The 21,100-nt window shown below is 39.7% G+C and overlaps 1 protein-coding gene across 5 annotated transcripts in view; it reads right to left on the reverse strand.

Annotated features, from left to right (window-relative positions):
• The window catches only part of LOC112676555 (BRCA1 associated protein), a 28,801-nt gene that overhangs the window by 3,627 nt on the left and 4,074 nt on the right, over positions 1 to 21,100 (reverse strand). For 2 of the 5 annotated variants that reach the window (XM_025473974.3, XM_025473972.3), the window contains exons 4-11: positions 20,034 to 20,223; positions 14,479 to 14,592; positions 12,094 to 12,242; positions 9,871 to 9,946; positions 9,046 to 9,184; positions 8,572 to 8,681; positions 6,349 to 6,438; positions 1,370 to 1,473 (exon numbers count right to left, since the gene is read on the reverse strand). In XM_025473974.3, the coding sequence (XP_025329759.1) occupies positions 1,370 to 1,473; positions 6,349 to 6,438; positions 8,572 to 8,681; positions 9,046 to 9,184; positions 9,871 to 9,946; positions 12,094 to 12,242; positions 14,479 to 14,592; positions 20,034 to 20,223 (972 nt within the window). Of the gene's footprint in view, positions 1 to 651; positions 1,177 to 1,369; positions 1,474 to 6,348; positions 6,439 to 8,571; positions 8,682 to 9,045; positions 9,185 to 9,870; positions 9,947 to 12,093; positions 12,243 to 14,478; positions 14,593 to 20,033; positions 20,224 to 21,100 lie in introns of those variants that run through there. The other 3 variants (XM_025473970.3, XM_035706720.2, XM_025473969.3) reach the window with 3 other exon arrangements.

A 21,100-nucleotide genomic window follows, 5' to 3' on the forward strand; every position in this document is an offset into this window, starting at 1 on the left:
GCAAAAAAAAAAAAAAAAAACTTTCAGTTTTAATTATTTCACAGAGTTTGTTAGGGAGCTGAAAGTATAGGAGAATATTTTAATTTCTATTAATGCCATAATGTTGCTTTACAATAGTTAAAAATCACCACCACTACCTCCACCTTCGGGCACCGCGCTGGCTCAGTCAGTAGAGCATCAACTCTTGATATCAGGACTGTAAGTTTGAGCTCCATGGTGGGTACAGAGATTACTTAAAAAAAAATATTTAAAAGAAAAAAAAAAACTTTGGTAAAGAGTGTTGTGGGTGATGAAAAAATTTTGAAACATAGTAGTGACAGTAGCATGTTGTGAATGCCACCTCATGTCACTGAAATATACACTTATAAAGTGACAAATTTTGTGTGCTATAGATTTTTGCCACAATAAAAAAGAAAAAAAAAACTATTAAAATAACCCCAACTTTTGACAAGGGGGAAAACAGGTGAAGAGTAAATGGGAACTCTGCACTATCCTGGCAGCCTCTGTAAATCCAGAGTAAAGGTTTATTTAAAACACACACACACACACACACACACACACACCTTTTAAAGTTATCCTCCTAAATTTCTTTTTTATCCATTTGGAGGTAAAAAAAAAAAAAAAAAGTTATTTTTTGTGAGTGTACTTTTTTTTTTTTAAAGATTTTATTTATTAATTCATGAGAATAAGAGAGAGAGACAGAGGCAGAAACACAAGCAGAGGGAGAAGCAGGCTCCATGCAGGGAGCCCGACGTGGGACTCGATCCCAGGTCTCCAGGATCACGCCTTGGGCTGAAGGCGGCGCTAAACTGCTGAGCCACCCGGGCTGCCGGAGTGTACTTAAACTAGAAAGAGAATTTCAATCAGCAGCAATCATCATCTGCTAGAACAGTAGTAGAGTACATTCTTGCCATGCTGTTCTTTAGCTTTTCGCTCCATAGTCAACAAGTCTGGCCTTTAATTCCTGTCTGAGGCGGGAGTACACACCATCTCCAGCTTAGACACAGTTTCTCTCCTAACTGCCAGTTCTCAGCCACATGGCTCAGAGAAGCTGCAACTCTGAGCACAAGGCAGTTGCTTTCTACAGGCAAAAAGGAAAGATATTTATGCAGACAATAAGCACAGATGTCAGGGGAGAGCACTGCATTCCACACCACGTCCATCTGACATGAAACTCTGGAGTTTTAAAAAAAAAACAAAAACAAAAAAAAAAAACAGGAAGTCACAATAAGTTTGCTCCATATATAGGAAGACCCCGACAACCTAGTGATAGACACACTTGGAAAGTGTTTCCACAGGAATGAAGGAGATTACCTGTTTATGAGCCTGTTACAATGAAAAAGCTAATTAAGAGACTAATTACACTTACTTTCTTTCCACAGACTGCTTTTCCTTTAGGAGATCATTTAGTCTGTGCTCCAGATTATCACATTTCTCAATTGTTTCTTTAAATTTGGTCTTCATGTTGTTAATCTGGAAGGGCAAACAGAAGTCAGTTGCACTTCACAGAGGCATAGTTGTGTGGTCTTTGGGGCTAATGTCACCAATGTTTCTCCAATCACCTGTCTATAACTTCAAAAAACCAAAGAAAAGGTGAGACAATCATTTGAAAGAACCTGTCGTGGAAATAAACATTTTGAGTAGTCCTTTTTTCCCCTCCTTTTAATCTATATCAGGATGAACAAGAGATTAGGAGCAGCTGAATGTCAAGCCAAAAAACTCAAAAGGAAGGGCTTCAGCTAGTGGAGCAGGAGATAGATTGTCAGAGGCAAGAGCAGAGGGTCCCCTTTTAACTCTTTTTTTTTTCCTCCTGAGATCACATTTCAAAAATTACTATCTAAATAATCTAACAAACTAATTTAAGAAAATGAAAATGGTGATAACTGATTTTAACTGTTTGGGACCCCCTGCAAACTCATTAATTTTCTCATGTACCACAAGGCCACATGGAACATAAGTGATTCTTGTTTTGAGTTCATTTGTAAGTATAATATAGAGAGAACAATTTCATGTTACATTGTCTTAGAAACTGAAGAGAATTTTAAAATTCTGGTATATTTTGTGTGGGAAATCAAGAGTCTTCTGAAGTCCAGCTAAGTAGACATTGGATTCACTCAGGTGTGACACTCTACACAACTGCCTGAACTCTACTGGCATAAGGACAAAGAGCAAAGACTAGGTGGGAAGGAGCAGTTGTGAGGCTGGGTGGATCGTGCGGCAGTAATAACAGGGACTGAAAGGGACTGAGAATTTAAATCATATGGCCCACATACCAGCCAGGTGTTTTGAAAGCAGTATCTCCTTTATATAAGAAGCCAGAGTCTTTAATGTGGCAACTTTTTAAAGAAACAGGCTTAAAAAAATAAAAATAAAAATAAAGAAACAGGCTTACAGAAAGGTGAGGCAATCTGCCCAACGTCACCCAACTAGAGCATGGAGGGTCCAAGACTGGACCCCAAATCTGGGTCCAGAGCCAAGTTCTTTTATTTTTTTTTTTAAGATTTTATTTATTCATTTTTTTAAAAAAAGATTTTATTTATTTATTCATAAGATACACAGAGAGAGGGAGAGACAGAGACACAGGCGGAGGGAGAAGCAGGCTCCATGCAGGGAGCTCGATGTGGGACTCGATCCAGGACTCCAGGACCACGCCCCAGGCCGAAGGCAGGCGCCAAACTGCTGAGCCACCCAGGAATCCCCTAAAGATTTTATTTATTTATTCATGAGAGAGACAGAGAGAGGCAGAGACATAGGCATCAGGCTCCTTGCAGGGAACCTGATGTGGGACTCAATCCCAAGACTCCAGGATCATGACCTGAGCTAAAGGCAGAAGCCACTCAGGTGTTCCCAGAGCCAAGTTCTAAACCTCCCTGTACTACACTGCAGGCCATAGCTGTACAGCAAAGGAAAAAATGACCTCTGGGCAGATGTAAACTCTCCGCAAAATGTTCATCATGTTAGAAAAAGGGCCACTGCTTTTAGTACTTTCTTTTAAAAACCTGCCATATGGCCTACCTAGATATTTAATAGCACTGTTTTTATTTTTAAATAATAAGAAAATAACTGTAGAAATTAATGTTATAGCCAACTTCTGTTAAGGTGGAAGAACACACAATTAGAGGAAGATTCCTCTATGTCATAAAAAAATAACTTAAAAATTGCTCTAATTCTAGTTTGGTATTAATTTCCTCCCCAGTATTATTTTTATTTTTTAAAAAAGATTTTATTTATCCATGAGAGACACAGAGGGAGAAGCAGGCTCCCCATGGGGAGCCTGACGTGGAACTAGATTCCAGGACCCCATGATCATGACCTAAGCCAAAGGCAGACATTCAACCATTGAGCCACCCAGGTGCCCCGCCAATATTATTTTAAAATAAAAGACCACTAGATCCGTGTACATTTTCTCCTAAACTGATTCCTGTTAGTTTAGGGAAATTGGAAAGGACAAAAATTGCTATCGAAAGTAATGAAACTGTGTATGTTTTGCTCACTGAAGATACTTAGGCTGAACGCACTTAAATCAAGATGAAAAATAACCAAGTAACCTCAAAAAGCTTTTTAATATTATTATAGACAAATGTTATGATGGTTTATTTTTATTTTTTTTATGATGGTTTAAACTAGTGTTTTTTAAGACATTTCTGACCATGAGCCCACAATAAGAAACACTCCATATACATATATACATACAACTGACAGAAGAGTTTCACAAAACAGTATTAAACATGATAATACACTCTGGTATTTTACATCTATCCTATCCTGTTTAATAAAAATGCCAGCTGCACTCCACCAAACTCATTTCACAATCCAAAGCTAGAAAAATACTGATTTACATGGCGCTACAAGTCCAATAAGAAAAGAGGGATCTTTAGGGGAATTCACCTGTCCTGACTGCCTGCTCAATGTTCTTCATACATAGCTCCACTGAAACAAGAACTTTCGAGTGGACGTGAGCTTCTAGAACAGACTCTCACATGCTATAATAATTACACTACCTAAAGCATGGTGGGGGTGGGGCAGGAAGAGTGTTGTAACTGAAGTCCACAATGAGGCCCATGAACAAGAATCTCCGTCAGTGAAACCCATGGTCTGTTACTGTTTCTCCCTCCACATGATCTCCTGCCTGAGGTGCCAATGGACAGAGGACCTGTCAAAAGTAGGACAGTGGCAGGAAAAAAAAGCTTACACCACCCATTAACTTATGGATAAGTGACATTTGTTAAGAAAACAAAACATTCTTTTCAAGCTCTTCCAGCTTTTTATGTAGGATTGCCCTTGCCTCCATCTTACCCCTATGTAAAAGGAAACACAAGTTTCAGTGTTTAGTTTTCCTGCCCCTTGACTTGCTTTTCATGGGCATTTGTTAGGGAATGCAGTTAATCCTAAAGAATCTTAAAAGGTGGATAGGACCCTAAGCTAAACTTGCAAGGGTCTGTGTGAAGCACTTTAGGTATATCCCTTGTGCAAAAAAAACCATTACTAAGGCTGCACGGAGTTGCCACTGCTCCTCCCTGGGACTTACTAACTTGACACCCAAGTGGCAGCGACCTGTGCTCTGCCTCCAGTGCTATGGGAGGCATGTTCTTCCCATATGTACTCCAATCAAGCCCTATTCAGAACTAGCACATCAAGTGATGTTGAGTGCCTCTGGAAAAGCACTCTCATCACTTGGAAGGTTTTATGAGAACTACATCAAGACCTTTTAACCAAAGATCATGTTAAAGCTGGTGCTGAGCCTTAATTTTAGAAGCCCGATTTCTCCTCATTCATAGGCATATCCAGAAACTGGGGCCAAGGGGTCTGGCATATGTGTAAGCCTGGCCTTGCCTGCTTAGTTCCAGAATAATCCTAGCCACCCCACAGATGAGACCCAAGCCTGGCTCTGCAGCCCCTATCTGACGGTCTAGTTATTGCTGGGAACTCACAAAGTAACTAAAATAATCATTTAAAAAAGTTAAAAGCCTATATTTAATACTAAGAGGATCAGTGAATTATGAACACCATCCCAGAACCTGAGAAAGGTTCTTGGAGCCCCATTATACACAAAGCCTCAGAAGCTCACATGTTTTCAAACTCCTTTCTTTGGAACTGTCAGGTTTCCTTGTCTACACTGGAGACAACTGGAAAATCAAGCAAGTGAAGCCCTGGGACCTCCATCTGGGTTTCCACCCAAATCATACCACTTTTCTCTTTTACCTGCTGCAGTAGTGAATGGCATCTTCTTTAAAGCATTTTGTTAAAATCCAAAAACCTCTGCCCTACACAAACAAGGCACCACGGGAATCACTGAAGCTCTAGCGCCTCTGCCTTCTTTTCTTCTGTGATTTTTTTTTAAGATTTTATTTATTCATGAGAGAGAGAGAGAGAGAGAGAGAGAGATTGAGAGAGGCAGAGACACAGGCAGAGGGAGAAGCAGGCTCCATGCAGGGAGCCCGATGCAGGACTCGATCCTAGGACTCCAGGATCACGCCCTGAGCTGAAGGCAGGCACTAAAGCGCTGAGCCACCCAGGCGTCCCTCTTTTCTGCAATTTTGAAGAGCTCAGCACCATCTTACTGCTGCAGAAGCCCACATGCAGCTCCTCAAAGCAGCTGTTCTCAAGCTGACAAACCAACTGGCAGACTCGAATTACAAGCCCTCGTGTATATACTTCTATTTTTTTAATGGAATTGCACAAAGCACTAGAAAACCTGATTGAAGTTAACAAATAAACACAACTCTCCCCAATCAAAAATACTTAAGCCTTTAAATCCAAGTTTTCATTTCTTAGGGTATAGCAGGTATTTAATTTCTTCCTGTCATATTTACTGTAATACCAAGTTCAGCATACAATTTTAATCCATTCTTCTTGATTTACTGATTGTAGGTGAGAATATATGCTGGCTTCCCTCCCTTCTAAAATAATGCTCAGTTGGCTGCAACAGCCTATTTTTGTCTCTTCCTTTTCCTCTTTTTGACTAATTTCATTCTTATTGTGGTCTAGAATTTCTTGTTGCCTGATACTGCCTTCAGGGGCTATGTCTGTAAAGAACGATGATTCATGTTTTTAACCACTTCTTTCTGGAATTCTGATCTAAAGTTAGATTACTGGGGCGAGCCAACGGATTCCAAATTCTTGTTTTCTTTCTTTTCTCTGCACACCGCATCCACCTCCCCCCTGGTTTACTGAGATATAACTGACGTATAACAAAGGTTTCTTTTTAGAGACAAAACAATTCCCTGTCTCTGTATCAGACAAAGGAAGATTCCAGCATTCCTCTTTTCTTAGGTTCTGCCTTCCCCCACCCTAACATCAGATAGCCCTGCCATGTGGCACGTAAGCAGCGACAAACCAGAAACTTACTTCCTCTGCTGTGTCCTTCTCTATCCGAACTATCTTGTTTTCCCAGTAGATTCGCTGAGATTCCAGCTGGCTTGTTAGTAAATACGAATACTAGAAACACAGAGAACAGACACCAAAACATAAATCACTGTGGTTTCTTAAATTCAATTAAAACTGGACTTTTAATTACCTATTGAAGAGAGAGTGTAACCATCAGAATGTGTATTGTATGTTGGTTATACTCTACTCAACAAACCAGGGGAATGCAGAGATGTCAATTACACTCCTGTCCTGGGGCTTACCATCTAGTCTGGACAAGCAAGCAGAGAAATATACATGAACAAGTAAGCTTCTGTTCAAGCTAACTTTTAAGAACCACAGGCTTTTAAATCAAAGTATAACTCAAACCGGCTCACCCCCTCCAGGAAGCTGTCCCTGTCCGTCCTAGTCTTGGGTTAAGGGTCCTCTCAGCTCCCTTAGTATAGTGGCTATCATCATTAACAGCACTTAATCACCAGGTCTCCCTGACAAGACCGTCAACTCTTTGAAAGTGAGGGCTCTACCTTTATTTCTGTAGCCCCAGTGCCTGGCACACGGTGGATATCAAGAAATGTTGGCTACCTGACTGCATGAATGAACGAACGGTGCTGTGTAAGCACAGAGAAAGGACAGATGACTTATAAGGACTTCTGAGAGAAGGAGAGATTTGGGAGGGCTCTCGACAGACAGGCGGAGGAGATGCGTAAAATACAATTCCAGAGAACTACTGGACCCAGTTGTGAGCTGTGGACATTCAGGATCTCGTTAAGATAAAGGAGTAACATCAATGAGGCAAGGATGCAAGGTAGGGACAGATGGAGCCTTATCGAAGGCTCTAGGATATTATGTTGAGAAATGTAGACCACGGAGCGGCAACACCACATCTGCATTTCAGAAGGACTATCCTAAAAGACTAGAAGATATCTGAATGTGTTTGTAAGCTAGAGAAGAGAATGAAGGTGCAAGAGAGAAAGGATAGATGGGGGAACGTATATGTGCCACCAGAATGTACATTCCACAAGGGCAGGGAGCTGTTCAATGCTGCACTCCCAGCACCAGGAAGTGTGCAACTGACAGCAGCCTTCCATAAACATTTGTTGAATGAATATATGTAGAGTTAATGTGGAAGGGTTGCTTATTCTAAAAACTTAATGTAAACGGTTTAAACTCTGTTCATATCAATACAATTAATGGTAAAAACACCAGCCTTATTTTAAGTCATTCTACTGAATCTGTTAGACCATAAAAGTCTGGAGATGAACAAGTTTTCAAATATCCATTTCCTCCCAAGGTTAAGCTTTTTTTTTTTTTTTTTTTTTTTTAGATTTTATTTGAGAGAGACAGGGAGAACACGAGTAGGAGGAAGCAAAAGGGGAGAAGGGGTTAAGCAGACTCCCCACTGAGTAGGGAGCCCAATGCTGGGCAGAAGAAGGGCCACTTGTTTTTAAAACGGTTTGAGAGGTGCCTGGGTGGCACAATCAGTTAAGTGTCTGCCTTTGGCTCAGGTCATGATCTAAGGGTTGTGAAATTGAGCCCCACCCCAGGCTCTGCACTCAGCACAAGAGTCTGCTTGAGATTCTCTCCTATTCCTTCTGTCTCCCTCCACTCATACCCTTGCTCTCTCAAATAAATAATCTTTAAAAAACCAAAACAAGACTTGTGTTAAACTTCCCCTTCATTAATGTAAAATTTATAGTACACAAATTTTATAGTAGATGGGATGTACTGCTACAGTGAAAAATCAGATTGTGCTAATTTTGTTGTTTCTTCAACTATATACATACCCCCAAATGGTTTTATGTATATACACATCAAATTCATAAAATACATACTATGAGTATGTAAGTGTCTAATTCATAAAATGTCCAAGATATACTAAAAAGCTTTCCAGGTATGGAAGGATACTACTTGAGTTTCTTCATTCTGACCTGCTCAGTTTCCAGCTGCTACTGTGATGCCAAAAAGAAGATTCTTAACTTTCAGTTTTACTGTAGCTAGAGGACAACCTTAATACTAAGACTGAGATAATGAGGAACATCACATTCAAAATAATAAGGCGCAGAAGATTTAGACTTTCAAAGAAGAAAATCAGACAGAATAAAAATATTTTAACAATCCTTTGCAGTAATGATAGAACTTTTAAGTTAGGACTGTAAGAAGCAGTAAAAAAAAAAAAAAAAAAAAATTACTAATTATGTGTCTTACCTCTAACTGTAAGGCATCTATTTTCTCTTCCTGGCAAGTATCACCCTCACATTCATACTGTACTATTTTCCCATCTGTTTTACTTGCAACCAGTCGATGGACATAGTTATCTAAAGAAAAGAAAGAATGCATCAACCAAGGCTTGTTTCTCCACAATGAAAAGGGTCTGCATACACTTTTAACTCTGATAAAATTTTTTTTACAGGTTCTAAATTAAATGCCTTGCAATACTTCTGTACAAGTGAGCTAAGCCATTTGAGTTTAAGAGTGAGAGGGCAAGTATGGAAGTGTTAACTCTTTATAATGTGCAATTCAGGTCATTTGTAGGAAATAGCGCCCTATGGGGCACCGTGAGAATTTGAGTTTGCCTCAGCTGTCAGGAAGATTTCAAGCTGGGAGAGAAAGCGGAGAGGTTCCGAGGGAGAGATGGTTATGCAGGATGAATCCAAATTAGAAAATGACAATAGTGTTCACCTCCGGCATAGTCCCAGACTCGATGGTTGGTGAGCTGCATGGCATACGTGTGCTGCGTTTCCTCAAAGTGCTTATAAGCATGTCGACTTACATACCGTCCACATCCTATGTGGCCACATATCAAGCAAATCCATAGGTTCTGCCACAAAGAAGGTAAGATCTTCATGAGTTATACAAAAATACACGACCTGGGTCACTCTGAGTGGGAAGGAGCCTAACACAGAATGAAGCTCAGTTCTTTCTACAGGAGTTTTGAATAAATATGTTTAAAACCCAAAAAGCAAGAATGTTTATGGGGTCAATCATTTTCTTGTTCTTCTAAGTAGAGAGCAAAACAAATATTCCCAACTTATCAAGGAAAGTCTAGTCCCTTTTAAAAAACAAAGAATAAGGAGATCCCTGGATGGCTCAGCGGTTTCGTGCCTGCCTTCGGCCCAGGGCGTGGTCCTGGAGTCTGGGATCGAGTCCCACATTGGGCTCCCTGCATGGAGCCTACCTCTCTCTCTGCCTATGTCTCTGCCTCTCTCTCTCTCTGTCTCTCTCATGAATAAATAAATAAAATCTTTAAAAAAACAAACAAAAAACAAAAAACCCCACAAAGAATAAAAAGAGTGTATTTTGCTCAGGAGTATAAAATAGTTTATTTGTATTTCTTGCCTGACCCTAGACAAAAAGAAAAAAAGAATCAGTTGGAAAAAGGATTGAAAAGAATTTTTTTTTCTTTTTTTAGGATTGAAAAGAATTTAAACAACACAGGGCAGAAGCAAACCCCAGACCATTAAAGCTGTGCTCACTATTCTTTCCCAGCAGCCAGCCAGTACTTACTTCCTGCACACCACACTCGAAACACTTATTCTCTTCTACTGGCTCTGGCGTTTGGCAGTACCGGCAGACAGGACACCTGTCCAGGACACAAAACCAGAACAGTACACATGAAACACAAGAGACAGCTGTTACAGAACCAAGTCAAAAACTGCATGTGAAATCTTCAGTCTCTTACATACTGTATGGTTAAACATCATAACTAAGGCTACCACTCAAAGAACACTTGCAAGTTATCCTCAAACAAAATGAAAAAAATACAAAATTTTGATAAAGAAGAAAAGTAAGGAGTCTTGATCTGCTTCATGCCTTCTACTCTTCTGTCTAAAGCTTGAAGAACTAAATATGTACCAGTTAGAATTAGAGACTTGAGATAAATTGTTAAGTTTACATTTGGTTATCCATAAGGTATTTTTACCTGAAGCAATCTATATTATGCCCATTTCCCAAAGATCTAAATCACTCAGAATGTACTCTGTCCTCTTTTGGGTTGCTCCCAAGAGTTAGAACGAAAATCTGTAATAAATTTCACCTCCAAAAAGTTCATATACTTCCTGAAATGCACATGATATTTTACCATAAAATGAACATATGGAAGAGAATACCCAGTGCTACGTACTCAAGTTTCAATTTATAAAGAGTCAATTAAAATGGCACTGAAGGCAAACTCACAGAAAGAGAGAGTAGAAAGGGAGATGGATACCAGGGTCTGGGGGAAGGGTGGCGATCAGGAGATATTGGTCAAAGGTTACAAGGTTTCAGTTATGCATGATGAATCAATTCTGGAGAAGTGGCATTCATCAATGTGACTATAGTTGATGATATCATACTGCTTTGGAAATTTGCTAAGTAGATCAACTTTGGGTGTTCTTAGCACATACACACACAGAGACAAAAAAGGGAAAATGGTAAAAGTATAAGGTAAAATATGTTTATTGGGTTGGTTGTGAATATTTCATAATGTATATGTATGCTGAGTCATCAGGTTGTACATTTTAAATATATACAATTTCTTTTTAAGATTTTATTTTTAAGGGATGCCTGGGTGGGTCACTGGTTGAGCATCTGCCTTTAGCTCAGGGCATGATCCTGGAATCCCAGGATCAAGTCCCACATCAGGCTCCCTGAATGGAGCCTGCTTCTCCTCCCTCTGCCTGTGTTCTGCCTCTCTCTCTCTGTGTCTCTTGTGAATAAATAAAATCTTACAAAAAAAAAAAAAATTTTTATTTTTAAGTATCCTCCACCCCAAACATGGGGCTCGAACTCATGACCCCAAGAACAAGTCGCACAGTCTACTGAATGAGCCGGCTAGGCACCCCTAAACATATACAACTTTTGGTGACCAATTATACTTCAATAAACCTAGGGGGAGAAAAGGCATTTAAAAAACCCATTAATGCCTTTCGGTTATACTCAAGACAAAGAAACACTAAGTACCAGTAACAAATGCTATTTCATGGGCAAAAATGATAGAAAGTTGGTTATAGTTGAAACTAATTACGACTGGCACCAAGACGAATGCTTAAGATATAACTAGTTTCGGGGATCCCTGGGTGGCTCAGCGGTTTAGTGTCTCCCTTCGGCCCAGGGCGTGATCCTGGAGTCCTGGGATCGAGTCCCACATCAGGCTCCCTGTGTGGAGCCTGCTTCTCCCTCTGCCTGTGTCTCTGCCTGTCTCTCTCTCTGTCTCTCATGAATAAATAAAAATAAAATCTTTAAAAAAAAGATATAACTAGTTTAATTTCTTACCCAACTGAATAAATAAAACCAAGAAAAGAAAATTAGCAGGAAGAACATGAAGTTCTTGTCACAGAAAAGGAGGCTCTGGATTTCCTAAGAGAAAGCTAAATGATCTAGTCTATCTTCTTGTTTAGTATCAAGAAAGGCCAGACGGGCACCCCGATGTTGACAGCAGCACTATCAACAATAGCCAAATTATGGAAGTGGCCCTGTGTCTGTCAACAGAGGAAAAGATAAAGTTGATGTGGTGTATGTGTCTATAGACACAATGGAATATTATTCAGCCATCAAAAAAGAATCAAATGTTGCCATTTGCAACAACATGGATGGAACTAGGAGTGTCATGCTAGGTGAAATAAGTGAGAGAAAAGACAAACACCATCTAATTTCACTCAAATATGAAATTTAAGAAACAAAACAAACAAGCAAAGAGAAAATTGTGGGAAATGGGCTTTGATAGGGTGGGGGCCTAGCGCCTACACTCACGTGGTGTCGTCCCAGCGCTGCAGGCACTGGCTGTGGAAGCTGTGGTTACATAACGTGGTGAGGATGCCATTCACGGACTCGTCCATACGCTCCAGACACACTGTGCACTTGGGGAGCTCAGTCAGGTCCATCACGGGGAGGCTGGCGCCCTACAAGGAAACATCTCACATAAGTCTCTCTCTTTATCCACGGTTCTAATATACATGTTTTTAACACTAGTTTTCCTGGTGCTTGTTGACTGCTGGTAGGATGTTCTCAATATTTGTGCTCTGTGCAAATAATTTAAATTGGTAAGATTTTTATCCACACAAATATTGATGCGGCACTTTCTATATTCCCAGCACTGTGCAAGGCACTGGGGATATGGTGGTGAACATGCCAACGGAGATCCCTGCCCTCATGGAGCTGACTCTGGAAAGGGAGATTGCTGCCAAAAGCTTAACAGAGAATCTCAAGTGTTACCAGACTTCTGGCTCTACTTCTAAGGGTCTGTAGCTATAATAGCACACAAATGAATAAAAGAATAGGAATAGAGCAGAATGATTTTTCCACCGAGTAAATTAAAACTTAACACTTTCTACTAAGTGATAATAGTATCAACAACACTGATTTATTTATTCATTTAGCACATACTAATTGAATCCTTGCAATGTGTGCTATATGTGCACTGTTCTGGGTGTGCCATGATGGTGAGCAAGCCCAAAATGACACAGTCAGGCCCTGTCCTCATAGAGCTTATAATCTGGTTGAGAGAGACAAAAAAAATTTTTTTTTAATTACTAGTGGTTATAATTATAATATTATAATTATAGTTACCAGTGGTTGTAAGTGCTATGAAAGAAAAGTATAGGAAGCTCTAATAGGGTGTGAAATAGGGGCCATAATGGTCTGTGGTTAAGAAAGGCACACACTTCTCCCCCGCAAGATAGTTATGTCTGACTTGAGCCCTACCAGCTATAAAATGAGTAGGAATTATTGAAGCAAAGGTGGAGAGGTATACACATAAGGACATGCTGAGAAAAATCCCATTAATCTACGGTCCCTGAAGAGTAGCTTTTCCCAGGAACTCTTTCAAGAAGCCATGTTCATTTAGAGAAAAGAATTTCTTTTTATTTATTTATTTATTTATTTATTTATTTATTTATTCATAGAGACACAGACAGAGAGAGAGAGGCAGAGACACAGGCAGAGGGAGAAGCACGCTCCATGCAGAGAGCCTGACGTGGGACTCAATCGAGGGTCTCCAGGATCACGCCCTGGGCTGCAGGCGGCGCTAAACCGCTGCGCCACCGGGGCTGCCCGAGAAAAGAATTTCTAAAGCTGAAGCCTTGCATAGCACTTGGCATAAAGGAAGTCTAATTTTATCATTTGTCAATTTTTATTTTATCTAATCTTATGATAGAACATAAGATTCTGATGATTAGAACATCATCTAATCTTATGATAGAACAATGAAACCAAAACTTATTTCCACTGAACTGATCTCAAGGTGAAAGGAAGACCTTCAGGTCTACTTAAAAAAAGAAGAAAGAAAGAAAAAAAAATCTTAAACGTAACAGAGCTGAATCTACTACTTTATAAAATGATTTAAATGAACACATTTTGTAGGAAAAGGTCCCATGGAAGGTGGCAAATCAGAGCAATTATGAATTGTTATCCAAACAGAATTAAAGATTAGGATTAAGGGATGATATTTAAAGTAAAAATGCTTCTTTTAGGCTCCAAGCCGTATTTCATGGATCTAGATAGAATAGATGAACACTCAATTTTAGTAACACAGATAATTTTTTTTTTAATGTTTTGGGATACTTTTAAAAATTAAGATAAAATGGGACACCAGGGTGGCTCAGCGGTTTGGCACATGCCTTTGGCCCAGGGCATGATCCTGGAGACCCAGGATCGAGTCCCACATTGGGCTCCCTGCATGGAGCCTGCTTCTCCCTCTGCCTATGTCTCTGCCTCTCTCTCTCTCTCTCTTTCTGTGTCTCTCATGAATAAATAAATAAAATTGAAAAAAGTAATATATAAAAAATAAAATATAAGATAAAATTCATATGAAATCTGCCCTGTTTAACTGTACAATTCAGGTTTCATTATATTCAGAAGATTGTACAATCCTTACCACTAATTCTAGAACATCCCTATCACTCTGAAAAGAAATCTTGTACTCATTACAGTCACTCCTCATTCTTCTCTTCCTCCAGCCCCTGGCAACCTGCTTCCGGTTACAATGGATTGGAATACTCAGGACATTCCACAGATATCTTAACATTCAGCCTTATGTCATCATATTCACATAAGTGTGTGTGTATATACGTGTATGTATATATAGATATATATACACACACACAAAAAAAAAAACCCATAAAAACAATGCACACTTACATCTTCAGATTTCAGTACTTCAGCCCTTTCCACATACACCAGCTGGCAAACATCATCTTCTATTGAGTTGAACTGGCGGCCATTGCACGCCATATAAAAACTATCTGCATCAGCCTAGGTATACCAATGGAGAAAAGGAAAAAATTAAGAGAGATATCTTGAAAACGTGCTTTTTATTCAAGATGCATAGCTTCAATAGTCTCTTCCATCAGCATTTAAAATGTATACTTAAAGGAGAGAAAGCAACTGCCAAAAGTACCGTCTAAGAAAGCAGGTTCATAGATGAGTTGAACTCTGCAGGTCAATATCCCACATCTCTACAATATTTCCTGATATTACAGTCTCTCTTAAACCAGCAGAAGCTGCTGAAGTGCAATAAGCTGACAGGCAGTAAGACTTTAATATTCAATCAGCAAGGGTCATCATTTCCCTTGATATCAGTATTTCTTTTCCTGGAATCAGCACTTTCTCAACAGCTGAAAGCAAACACTTATTTTTGCGAAATTTAGAACTCAATCATAACTGACCATTGTTAGGGAGGATTTCTTTTTAAAAAATGTCAGCATCAATGTTAGAATAAAGGACTAGCGGTTCTGGTATGAAGAAAAGCCAGTTCCTTTTCTTCAATAAACCAAGTATTAATAATACATCAAAGATAAGGACGTTTTTAAACAACCTAGTGTATAATATTGAAAGCAAAACCCTTGGCTAAGATCAAGAGGTCCAAGATGAACCAGCCTTTAAAATACTAATGGTCTTGTTCCTTGGAGTAGAAAATAGAATCCGGGGACAACAGTAGGTAAAGCTGTAGGTAAAGCTGTAAAGGTACCGTGCATTTGTGAATATGAATACAAGTAAATCAAACCTTCTAGTATAGCCTTAGTAGAAAGTAACAAAGTGATGACTACAGTTTTTAAATTCACAACTTTGGAGAGGCAGCTGGGAGGCCAAGGTTTGTCTAGATTTCACTCCCACATGGACATCCCAAACACAGCAAGTTGTGTGCTTTGGCCCTACCAACATAGACAAGCTGCATGGGGAGACGAAGGATGCTCTGCAAAAGGAAACGCCACATTGTCAGCCTCCAGAAAGAGTTTCAAGTCTGTACCAGGCACAAATAGTCTGGCCTGTCTACCATCACAGGATTCTGAACCTGACAGCAAAAGCTTGTAAGCCTCCCAGGGGCTTTTAATTTCACTCCAATGATGTAATTCAAGTGTAGATTCTTGATTATTTGTGCTTTCTTAATATGACCAAATGAGCTAAGCAGCTGAGGAAAAAAGATCAGTTCTGAATGGTTTTGTTTTGGAGGGTGGAGGTGGGAGCTTCCTTATCAGGAAACAACCTATATTGGGTATAATGCATTTTAACTTCAAAATGTTAAAACCAGTTCTTGGACAATAAATCTCTTCAATACTAAAAGGTGACTAAATCGGCTTCCCTCGTTCTTCAAGAGAAATGTCTTTTTCTTGAAATACTTTGGATGAGAAAGCAGCACAGAGAGCAACCGGATTTGTGAACTGAGGGGACGTGACCACCCAGAAGTAAGGTCCACAGGTCACCTCTGCAGAGCCTCAAGCACCACGGGGAGCTGGCTGCACCTGTGCCAGGTGCCTTCCTCTGAAAGGCAGACCCCTCCTCAGACCTCCAACTCTGTCAACGAGCATGCTTCCTCGGGGTAAGGGACAGAGTCTATGATCCTGAGCAGGTGACAAAAATCTACTCAACACCAGATAAATGGTTCTTTTCTTGGGGGAGTTGTTTATCTATGACAAAGAAATATATTTTTTGATACACATAGATTTTTTTCTTTAAAATCTTGGTATTGGAAATGTAGATTCTTTGCTTGTTTGAATATTTACTGAGCATCCAGCATCTGCCAGGCACTGTGCTACACGCTTGGACCAGAGGAGAGAACAAAATACACATGGTTCTTACTTCAACCCACCACTGAAATGCACAAAACAAAAGCCTGAAGCTAACTGCAAAAAAAACACAGAAGAAACAGCTCTTTTATTTAAAATGCTTGCATTGTATAGAGCCCAACATTTTAAGAAACCCAGCTTTTGTTTTTGTTTTTCCCATGTTTTTTGTTCTAATTGTTCTCTTCACAGGATAAACTCAGAAAAAGAAAAATCCATTATGATCAAGGTTCCTTTACTGTCACAGTGATCAACTATAGCATTGAGAACATGATTTTACTTTTCAAAAGAGGGCTCTCCTGGGCTGTCCTAAGCATGCAAGTCAAAGTGTGCCTGCACACTCTACTGAGAGGTTCTCTCTCAATTTTTGTCCCTGAGAACTACAGAACTGAATCCCTTCCTGCCTTTCTGTGTGATGAAATATAAATTCCTTACCTGAAGACTAAGTTGCCTAAGGGTCACAGTACAACTGTGTAAGTATATCACATTAGAGCACCTACAACATAAAGCTGAGGCCAACAGAAATTCAAGAGCTTATAGGAGATACAGAGAAGGATTACTCTTAATAAAAATTCTCTGGTGAAAAAAAGAAAGGAATAAGAATACAGTTAGCTGCCCCTGCTATGGAGTCAGGCTGCCTGGGTTTAAAATTTAACTCAGACACTTACTAGCTCTGTGGCTTTGGGTTAAGTAACTTATCCATGCTTGTTTCCTCAATTATAAAAGTCAAAATAGGGATCCCTGGGTGGCGCAGCGGTTTGGCGCCTGCCTTTGGCCCAGGGTGCGATCCTGGAGACCCGGGATCGAATCCCACGTCGGGCTCCCGGTGCATGGAGCCTGCTTCTCCCTCTGCCTGTGTCTCTGCCTCTCTCTCTCTCTCTGTGACTATCATAAATAAATAAATTAAAAAATAAATAAATAAAAGTCAAAATAACAACATCTACTTCATGTCATTGTTGAGAGGACTTAAGGAGCCAATGCATGAAAAGTATTTATTAGGCCTGGCATCTAATAAGTACCCAATAGTTGGTACCAGTTTGAGGCTATTTTTTCATTAGGGTCGGGTATTAATTTAACAACTTCAAGTCTTATACTAGGAGGGTGTTTTTAGACCTTTGAAAATCCCTGACAGGATAAGCCTCACACCCTGAGATCCAGTAATAAGTAAGATAACTCATGGTTCCCAGGTCAAGGGTTCTATCCCCATGGGGAAGAGCCAGCACTCGGTTTTGTGGTCTCAGAACTAACATTCATCAACTTGTGCAACCTGCACTTGTACAGAGGTAGAGAGACTGCACAAGTACAAAAAAATCCATTAACAGTTACAGAAAATTTCCACAGCATTACCTGCACACTACGAAGGGAGTTTGTGGATTTATCAGACTTCCAACTATTTAAAGTCTCATACACCCTTAAACATTTTTCCTCAATCTGTCACAATGATTTTTTCCTGTGCTACTTGCTGACTGTCCTTAACTGTTAAATAGAAGATATAACTAAAATATTGTCATTACCCAATTTCTTGCCAAGTGACTATCTCCCCTTCCCCACACTTTCATCCACTCCTACTGGAAGAAAAGTATGACCTAGGATTAAAAGTGAGGGCTCAGGGATCCCTGGGTGGCTCAGCGGTTTAGCGCCTGCCTTTGGCCCAGGGCGCGATCCTGGAGACCCGGGATCGAGTCCCACGTTGGGCTCCCGGTGCATGGAGCCTGCTTCTCCCTCTGCCTGTGTCTCTGCCTCTCTCTCTCTCTCTCTCTCTCTCTCTCTGTCTATCATAAATAAATAAATCTTAAAAAAAAAAAAAAAAAAAAGTGAGGGCTCAACGGATCCCTGGGTGGCGCAGCGGGTTGGCGCCTGCCTTTGGCCCAGGGCGCGATCCTGGAGACCCGGGATCGAATCCCACGTCGGGCTCCCGGTGCATGGAGCCTGCTTCTCCCTCTGCCTGTGTCTCTGCCCCCCCCCCTCTCTCTCTCTCTGTGTGACTATCATAAATAAATAAAAATTATAAAAAAATTTAAAAGTGAGGGCTCAAATCCCAGCTCAGTCAGGAGGGGCAAATCATTAACTTCTCTCTGCAGTCAGTTGCCTCTTTGTAAAACAAGGATAACAGTACTTACCTACTTCAAAGGGTTGTAGTGAGGACTGCATGAGATAATGCACATTTAGCACTTGGCAGAGAGAGTAGTCTAGCATAAGCACTCAGTAAGATTGCATATTATCATCATTATCCTTGTATTACACGTGCTACCAGATTTAAAAGATACCACTTGCCCACTGTTTGCAAAGCTCCTCAGTGACCTTGGAAGGTCTCTTGACAGTCAGTGAACACAGCTGTTTAACTGCTTTTCCATTCTCATGGTCAACTTGTGAAGTCTGCGTGCAGGAGAGTTCAAACATATTTTGAATGTCTCACCTCACTGGTGGGGTATTTTGCAAAGGTTAAAGATAACTGTGTATGCTCTTATACACCGAACGCTACAGTAAGGGTTCCCTTTCCATGGCCCATGGTATAGGCATGAACATAATGCAGCTCTCACTTTTCTTAATTTCCTTCCCGTGGCCAACAAGTGGCAGCTATTGGCATCAACTCTGGATTTCTGCAAGGAGGAAGGAGATGACAAGTGGGCCTTGTGTGATGGGCTCCCTTTCACCCATAAACCTTGGTAACTGGTCAGAGGCAACCGCACATGATCCAAAGGCAAACCCACCCTTTGTTAATCTGCAAGCTAAAATTGTTGATCTGAGCCAAATTCAGGAAGGCTATGAGAAAGAAGTAACTTTTGACAAAGTTACATTTCAAAACCTAATGAATGAACAAATTTAACAGGCCATAAAAGAAAACAACAAAACAAAACAAATCAAAACCTACAGATAGAATGACTCTTTAATAACTTGAGTAATAGCTAAAGCTTATCTCACTCCTATATTTGTACAGAAATACGTGTACTATTAAGAATGAATACATAAAACCAAAAGACTACCTCCCTAACAGCTTTGGAACTGAGGCGCACGGAAAATGTTGCTTAATGTGACAAGTGAAATGAAGCGAATGTCAAAACCTTCTTATATCAAAAAGCATCTGTAATAATGTGCAAGTACTTTTCAAAACTGAAAATATCACCATCCCTTCACTGTTTGTCTCTCTGTTGCAGTGATTTCCAATTAGAACTCTTAAAGCATATTTAATACTTCAAGGAATGTCCCCAAATCCCTCATCACCAAAATTAAAAATACAAAACAGATCTTATTTTCTAAATTGTGTCAAAAAATATCTTTTAAAAAGAGAATGAGAGAAGCAGGGGCACAGTTGTTATAAGGGCAGATGATAATATGGTGTCAATTTCAAAAAGTTTGGGAACTACCACTCTACTGGAATAGTTACCACTGGATAACCAACACAACCCCAGATTTCATACCCAATTCGCTTTATAAAAACATATGGGTATGAATTAGCATTGTGTGTCTGTTAATGAATTTAGAAAGATTTCTAGAATTGCAACCACACCCCCCAGAAGATAGGTATATCAAGATCTTAAGTGCAAAATGTTGTAAATCACACATAGCTAGTATTACACAGTTTCAAAAATACAGTTTCTGTGGCAAAGAGATTTTTAATATCTTAACTTTTACCTGTGCACTAAACTTTATCAGCACCATATATTGATTTGGAGTAGAGTCTCTGATGATTTTCATTTGTTCAATTACTTCATTAAATGGGGCGACAAACTTCATAAGGTCATGACTGGTCATTGTAGCAGGGACTGTGAGAATACACAGCATGGCACTGCGCCTCACATCTTCTTTTAAGGAGGTCATCTTACTAATAAGACAATAATTAGACTGCCTTGAATAGATGAGGTATGGTTAGTTCAGACAACACTAATTAGACAACTTTTATGTCCAAGAAAATAGAAAAAATAAACCTTGTTATACTTCACAGATTGATTTAAACAGAGTGTTATAATACCTGAAAACACACACTACCTGGGTAAATGTAGAACACCTTCAACACGTCTGCAATGGAGCTTAAGGTACACCCACCACTGAAATTTTACTGAAATTTTTAACCTTCAGTTAAAGGCTTATTACAGTTATAAATTTGCAGTTTGTGTTTTATTCTCATTAGTTTTTCAGTAATAATTTCTCATTAGGTAACTCAGAAGTACAACTCTATGTCTTTATGTTTTTCCTTTTTTTTTTTTTTTTCCCTTTCTTTCAGTTTTAAAATCACTATTCTGGAAGTTAAAGAAAACTGCCCCAATGAAGGGGGAGAGGCAGCCAGAGTATGGCTCAATCTATAAGCTAACAGCTCTATCTATGGACTTCTCTCAAAGGGTCTAGAAGAGTAGAGTTCTAAATAGAAGAAAGAGAATTCAGAACTATGAAGATGTGACTCTGAAGACTACAGAAAGTGTTGTTGGATTGGAATAGCTGGAATAGAGGAAAGAGAAAACCTCCCACAATGCAATTTGCTTTTTGAAATGCTGCCAACTCATTTCAACAGGTATGATCCAAAATGGCAACCTGAGTATTCACTGTTTCCCAGGGGGACCTAGCAAACACGTCAGGAGGATAGGCTTTAAAGAGATTAGTTACTAGTTATCCAAGGGGTTGATGACCCAGTTTATAGATTATCCAGCCAAAAGTTTCCTTTCTTTTGGCTTCTTCTAAGTTTTGTTTGGACCACAAAAAAAAAA

The sequence above is a fragment of the Canis lupus genome, chromosome 26 (genome assembly GCF_003254725.2).
Source record: "Canis lupus dingo isolate Sandy chromosome 26, ASM325472v2, whole genome shotgun sequence".
Taxonomy (NCBI): Eukaryota; Metazoa; Chordata; class Mammalia; order Carnivora; family Canidae; genus Canis; species Canis lupus.